Source organism: Spea bombifrons, chromosome 11, assembly GCF_027358695.1.
Source record: "Spea bombifrons isolate aSpeBom1 chromosome 11, aSpeBom1.2.pri, whole genome shotgun sequence".
Lineage (NCBI taxonomy): Eukaryota > Metazoa > Chordata > Amphibia > Anura > Pelobatidae > Spea > Spea bombifrons.
The window spans coordinates 8,248,410-8,255,987 of NC_071097.1; the positions used below are offsets into that span (position 1 = coordinate 8,248,410).

A 7,578-nucleotide genomic window follows, 5' to 3' on the forward strand; every position below is an offset into this window, starting at 1 on the left:
CAAAAACACTGTGAGTGTAAAATCTGCAACACGCAGGGCACATCAAATTTTTGTACACCTGCACTATTTATTTTTATTTTTCTTTTGTATTTTTTCATTTCATTTATACGGAACGGAATACACGAGCGCCCCCTATCGAACCTTTTGCTCAAGACCTGAATCCTCTGGGTCGCGGGAGTGGGGTCTTGACACGCCCGCTCTCCGCCCCTTTTTTCCTTTAAATGTGAGTGTTTCCCTTTGCCGTCAGCGGGAATGCTGTTAGTATTCAGTCCTGGCCACGTCCAGCAAGGGAAGCCTCCGGGTAGCCGGAGCCCGTAATTTCCGAGGCATAATGATTATATATTTGGTGCTCAAGGAGACAAGCTGTCCAAACAGCAGATAGCTGGAAAAACACGTAGGCAGTGCTCAAGGACTTTGTTTACATTTTGTAGTTTGTATCCACTGGCACATAGATTGTTCACTATGAACAGGCTTTTTAACCCCTTCAGGACCGGGATTTTGATACTAACGTGTCGCTAAAGGACCGGAGCCGTTTTTATGTTTTTGCCATGTCTTTCTTCAACTGTAATTTCTCTCTTATCAATTTGTGCACCCACACAAATCATATATTGTTTTTTTCAGCACAAGTAGGGCTTTCATTTGAAACCATATTAAGCTGGGTAGTACATTGTTTTGTTTGAAATAAACTGGAAAAAGTGGGGAAAAAATGAAAAAAAAGCATTTTTTTACAGTTTTGTATACATACAAATTGTACACACATTGAACCAATGGGAAAAAATTATCCCAGATATATTCATTAAGTTGTCCTGATTTGGAAACCACCCAACATGGCCAGGATTTTTATCTATTTTGACCAGTATAGGGCAAATATTGCAAGGCATGCATTACGTTTTTGAAATGTAATTTTTTTCAAATTTGGCATGGTAGTCTAATAACTGCAATAGTTGTCACAGATGCTGATTATCCCCCCAAAATTATATGTTTATGAACAGTAGATAAGTCAAGGTGTACAACTAGGGTCATTTTGACACTTTTCAAACAAGGATTTTATCGCCAATTGCTGCCAAATTTTGAGGTATTTTTATATTTTTTTGTTTTTTTTGCATATGTTGCAATGTTGCTTTAGATTTTATATTATATTTTGTATAGAATATGTGCAACTGCAGAACAAAACACCAAATTGTGTTCACCAACATCCCCCGGTTCCAACAAGGCCTCACATGCATGGTTCATGCATTTTTTGAGGAAGCTATGAGGGCAAAACTGGAACATGCGCATTTTAGTTTTCAAATTTGGAATTTTCAGAAATTGGTTTGCTGAGCCCATATCCCATTTGGGACATTTTGGAAGCCCCCCACTGTAAATTACCCCATAAAAGTATATATTTATGAACAGTAGACGAGTCAAGGTGTTCAACTAGGGTAGTTTTGACAGTTTTCAGCCAGCCATTTCTTCACTGATGTCTGCCAAACTTCACAGAGAAATTATTTTATTGCGTTTTTAACGCATACATTTCAATGTTGCACTGGATTTCTTGCACAGCATAAGTGCAACAGTGGAAGAAAACACCACATTTTGTTCACCAACATCCCATGATTCCAACAAGACCTCACATGCATGGTTCATGCATTTTTTGAGGAACCTATGAGGGCAAAACTGGAACATGTGCATTTACATTTTTTAAAATATTTTTTTTTATCAGATTACTTGTAAGTGACAGGTTTAGGCCGCTGACATCAATCAGGGAGACCGATCAATAATCAGCGACTTAAAATGTCACCGACAAGTGATCAGGTAATAATTATGATTTTTTTATTTATTAATAATTTGTGTTTTTTCATAATTAACCTAGATGACCCCTCTCTCTTTGTAGAGCAGGGTCATCCATGGGCTGCCATAATGATCCGATCACTCCTATTGGCTAGGAGCGATCTGATCAGCCCAGCCCAGCATTTGACCTGGAAGCACCCTGGACTTTCAGGTCAGTGCTGTTATTTTTTTTTATTATTATTATTTTATTAATTATTTATTTATTTATTTATTTTATTTTTCTTTATTATTATTATTTTTTTATTTTTTTTTAACTCTTTCAATGCTGATGCTCCATTGAAGCACAGCATTGACTGATATTTAGTCCCCACAAGCTTGTGGGGACTAATATTAACCCCTGCAATGCTGCAATGGGGGGGGGGTCATACACAATCGCAGCATTGAAGGGGTTAATTGAGGAAGAGGGGGGGTGGGGGTTAACTGAGCAAGGGAGGGGGTGGGGGGGCTGGTCTCCACACTCATGTGGAGCCCAAAGAACCCCATCTCCCTGTCCCTGAAGCTGCCTCTGGCAGCTGGGACACAATCTCCAATAGACTGGAGATTGTAGGGGAGGAGTCTCTCTGATCAGTCCTACAGGACTGATCAGAGGACTTCTGGGGGGTCGTTTTTGCTGTTGCTGGTCTGCCTGGGCTTCCAGGCAGACCACCAGCAGCAGAGCCCCCTACAAAACGGCAATTAACCCCTTCAATGCCGCGATCGCGGCATTGAATGCCGCGATCGCGGCATTGAAGGGGTTAACGCTGCACTGACGCTCTCATGGAGCGATCAGGCAGCAGGGGGGTGTTGGATCAGGTCCCCACACTTGTGTGGGGACCCATTCATCACCCCCCCCCTTCCCTGAAGCTGCCTGTGGCAGCTGAAACCGCGATTGCAGATTTTTCTGCAATCGCTGTTTCTGCCTACAAAATCACTCCGTGGGAGTGATCGTAGGCTTGGGGGCGGGTTTAGACAGGCTGTGCTGTCTGCCCAGGAGTCCTGGGCAGACAGCAGCAACAGCGCCCCCATGATCACCGCGATTGTGGTGATGTGGGGGCGTTTTTTGGAGGAGACGTACCTGGTACGTCCCGGTCTACCGGTGACTGTTAACCAGGAAGTACCAGGTACGTCCCGGTACGGAAGGGGTTAAACAGCCATTTTAAAATCTTGGTTTTGGATTGTAATCTATGGATCACATTACAGAAGATGATTTAGAAGGCATGTATTAAAAATGTACACAAAGAAAATTTCCACTAACATTATATTTCTACTGGTTATTTTTTTAGGTCAGTAGTCGGTAGAAAAGTTGCCTTACGTCAGTCTGTACAAGAACAGTTAATTTTCTTCAAGAAGAGGTAACACAGAGTGTATGTTTTCACCTTCAGAGCCATGTTAACTTTACATCTTGAGCATCAAAACTAACAAATAACATGGTGGATAATACCTATAAATTTGTTAAAGTTGTGTACTGTATTATTCATATGATTCATATCCAGCATGCTCCAGTAGTGTAACTTTTATGGCCTTTTAACTCTTGTTACAAAAAAATGGTCCATGAGGACCAATGACATACCCCTTACGTCATAGCATTTTTGCAATGGTAGGGAAAAATCCCTACTGGTGAACAGTCAATTAAGTCCCACATCCCCTCTTATCCCATGTGACGGAGACCCATACTCAAGTCACCAGAATGAGGAATCTGCATACACACCAAAGGAACGCAGGTGCTTAACTGTGCCAGGAAGGGCCAGCTCCACAGTAGATTAAAATAAATAAAGGCTCCAGGCACTCAAGGGTTCCAGCTCAGGCAGATTTATTGAAGGACAACACCAACAACGTTTCGACCTCACAATGAGGTCTTTATCAAGTTTATCAAAGAGACCCATACTCAAACTGAGTAGCTCTGCTGTAGAGATCTTCCTTGCCACTGAAAGCTTAATTGCTCAAGGGATTAACCCTTCACATTCCCCCAGGCACTAGCCGAGACTTAGTGTAAGAGAAATCTCTTTTTTAAGGACTGCACAGATATTTATACACCAAACATGGATTAGGGGTTTAATTCCATCAACTACCAGAAAGCCCGGCTTCTCCATAGAGTTCTATGGCCAGCAATGCTCACCCATATGGAAAAATTATTTGAACCAACCCATAGAGCAGCATCATGTGACCCCCGACATTATTAACTGTGCATCACGGACTCTTCATCGCGATGCCGTTACACACACCTGTCCACACACACACATTCATTATTGTCCTCATATGGACACACAAACATACAAATACTTTAAAAACACATTCATACTCTCACACCCATTCTTTCTCTTTTTCTCTTGCTTTCCCATTTCTTCCTACCTTTCCCATTTCTCCCTACCCCTCTCACCATTCTCCATATAACTCTCTGCCTTTCTCTCTTTTTCATCCTATCCGGGTGGTTCTGTGGTGAGAGACCAACATCTGTTATTACAAGACTTGGTTCAGCGCTCCTTCCTGGTGCATGCAGCTTCGTAGCACGTAGCCAGAAAACAGATCTTTAGGAACGGACCTATGGTAAAATGTTGTTTAAAAAAATGTCGCTACCTCTCAAACCTTGTTAGCAACGGTACAATATAGGTTTATATCCATGCACCATCGCTCTCTAAGAGTGTTTGCAACATTACACCGTCAGACCTGCATTATGGAGTTTATGATGACCCCTTCCCATCAGCGACAGATAAGTGTCAAAGAAGGGATAATACAGTAAAATAAAATGTTTTAAAAAATTAATGAAAATAAACCTTTTCCCCCACAATCTATTAACCATCTGATAAGGGATACTTTAGGTTAATAATCATTCATTGGTCTCTGTGACCAATGTAAGCGGCCCAGACTTGTTACTTACAAGTGACGTGTTAGTGATGACATTTTTCTTTCTTCAATAATAATTTGTTTTTTAATAATTTGCTATCAAGTTTCGAATATCGAGTGATTCTAACCTTACCTAATACTGTCACTGTCCACTAGTGTTCCATTTATGCTATCCCCTAACCCCTAATTTAAATATAATCTCTAAACTGTCAAGTTAAATACTTGTGTGCTAGTTAGTCTTGAGACACCAAAAATTTTTAAAATATGAATTGTGCGCTATGATTTGGGGGCATGTTGTGACCCTGTCATTATATAATATAACACACATGGTGTAGTGTTATTTAGGATAGTTTGGTGATTCATGCATCATTTTCTTTTCTTTCAGTCAGCATATATTTAAGAAATACAAAATCATATATCCCTATGCTATATTTGTTGCATACTTTTCAGGAAATATATACTATTGTTTATTTTGATACTTTACACTAATTTTACCGTGGAATTTATAACGTGTACCACATTTAAAATAAAAAATCAAAATTAAACATGCCCAAAAACAGGATAGTAAAGTGAAGTTGTTGAAAATATCCTTGCTTCCAAGGGGAAAGATTTGGGCAGGCATAATAAACAGATTGAAAGTAGAACTTTAAGAATCTTTAATTTAGGCTACAAAATGGAAAACTGTCTTTCTTCCCCTTTATGTTAGGGGACTACAATGTACACAGAACTTCTTACAGTATACATGTTCAATGGCTATGACAAAACTAAAATTGACAGGCTGACTGAGAATGCCTGATATGTTAGGTAAATGGGGCCCTTGATCTTAAGCTACGTTATAACAATGTGTTTGATCTTTTCAATTGCTTCTTGCGTATCTCAGACTTGTCCAACACTGTAAGAATGTAAAGTTTTCCTCCACCAAAATGGGGAATCTGAAAAGTATCGGTAAAAATTTGCTAGAAGAGCAGCAGAGAATGGGGGAAACTGAAGAAATTCTGAAGTGCTTAGAAGTAAGTTAACATTTTTACTTTCTTTTTCTTACTAAAGTGCATTTATTGTTGAAATCAGTGGGAGTACCAACAAGCTTGCCAAATATCAGTGTTCACATAGCACACAGTTTATTGCTGTTACACCTATTTATTGTAGCTCCTTGACTAGAATGGTCTGCTGAGCAAGTGCAAGAAGAATCATAAGGATCAAAAGACTGTATGCATTTCATATTGGTCCATATTGAAATAAATGCATTTTATTTTGCTTTTGCATGTTCTGAACAGAAGTCTCACTTTCTAACTATTAAAAGTGCCATACAAAATGGACACAAGTATGCATTAAACCCTTTGTGTTCATTGAGTTGGGGCACATATTTCTCTGCAAAGGGACCAGGCCAATTTTCATAGGTTTGCTATAGTTAGATTTAAGTGAGAATCTTTAACCTCTTACACATTACATATATATGTTTCCTCTCCCAGATTAAGCTATTCATGGATACATATGAAGGCAAACCTACCTTTTAAGGACTAAAACTCCCATCACCCATGTCATCATACTGGTTGAAGGTGATGTTGTAGCCAACAAAAGCTCATCAGCCCGCTTTTGTGTAAAAATGAGCAGCCTCAATCACACAGTAAAGGCTGCATAAACACTTGCAACTAGGAAAGTGTGATCATATAGTATGTGCTTGGCACATTACTATTATTATTATTATTATCTTTTATATATAGTGCTAACAAGTAGAGTTACCTTGAAAATAGGGAGAACACCTTTAATTAATGTTAGATGTGCAGTCAGCAAACACTGACAACAGAAACCTCTCTGTTATCTGTACTTAAACCAGTCACACATTTAAAAGTAAAAAATCATAAGTAATGCTTGCTTGGGAAGAAAACTCGCGTAACACAATTTTTAGGAATGACTGAGTTATTAAAAATTCAGCTTTTAATGATTTATTTTTTTGCTTGCTCTACTAGCCATTAAAAGTGTTTACAACCCCTTTGTGATTTCTTACAAAACAAACTTGAGTCTTAGTTTGTATTAAAATGTGCTCTACAAAACATTCTTAATTCCTTAAATGTTTTATTACACGTGTGTTTAAAATGTGTGTCTTAATATTTTAAGGTTGAGGTTGAGAAAGCAGTGGAAAATGCCGAAACAACAATGAATTGTATCACACACCTTGAAAAAAAGATTGAGAACTTAAAGCAGTTGGATTTTGGGAATGACAGTCTAGAGGTTTGTGTTTATATCATGTGTGCGTTAAAAAATAACCTAATAAAAATCATGATATTTTACTAGCTCATATGTGTTTTTATAGGTAATACACACAAACCTGGATGCTTTTCAACTTCCAAAAGCTTCGTACCATGCTGTGTTGATGCAGGTATTTGTAATGTAACTGTGGCATTGTTAGTGTGGGAATGGTAAAGCGGGTGGTCCTTTGAGTGGACCTCAATTAGAGCTATTCAGAACTGAACTTCCTACAGTTCCCTTACACCGGGCAATCACGCAAAAGTCTAAATGCAAATTGTAGGCAAAGTTACTGGACTTTTTGTAACAGCTTGTTTGAGTAGTTGGCTCTTTAACTAATATGTATTGTTTTTTTTTGTAGGAAAAGGCTCAAATGTTGAAAAACCCCAGCATGCTGTTGAAAGAACTGCAAGTACTACAGTCAGCCACAGCTTCTTTCAACCTGAGTAGACTAATTGAGAAATGTCACACTGAAATAAATGACTTGTAAGACAAACCAGTATCTCCATATTACATTTAATATTTAATTAAATACAGTTTTGTGTAACTAATTTTAAAAACATGACACAATTATTGTGAAGCAATATAAAATCCATATATATTAAATTCTGCGTTTGTTGCCATTTTACTTACTACATATGAAGCATGTTGCTTATTCAATAAAATGTTTTTATATGCAAGAAA

The 7,578-nt window shown here is 38.5% G+C and overlaps 1 protein-coding gene across 1 annotated transcript in view; it reads left to right on the plus strand.

Annotated features, from left to right (window-relative positions):
- The window catches only part of LOC128468708 (uncharacterized), a 26,687-nt gene extending 19,109 nt beyond the window's left edge, over window positions 1-7,578 (plus strand). Inside the window, exons 5-9 of the mRNA XM_053450468.1 lie at window positions 3,093-3,161; window positions 5,531-5,660; window positions 6,766-6,879; window positions 6,962-7,027; window positions 7,256-7,578. Coding sequence (XP_053306443.1) covers window positions 3,093-3,161; window positions 5,531-5,660; window positions 6,766-6,879; window positions 6,962-7,027; window positions 7,256-7,384 — 508 coding nt within the window. The 3' untranslated portion in view covers window positions 7,385-7,578. The remainder of the gene's footprint in view (window positions 1-3,092; window positions 3,162-5,530; window positions 5,661-6,765; window positions 6,880-6,961; window positions 7,028-7,255) is intronic.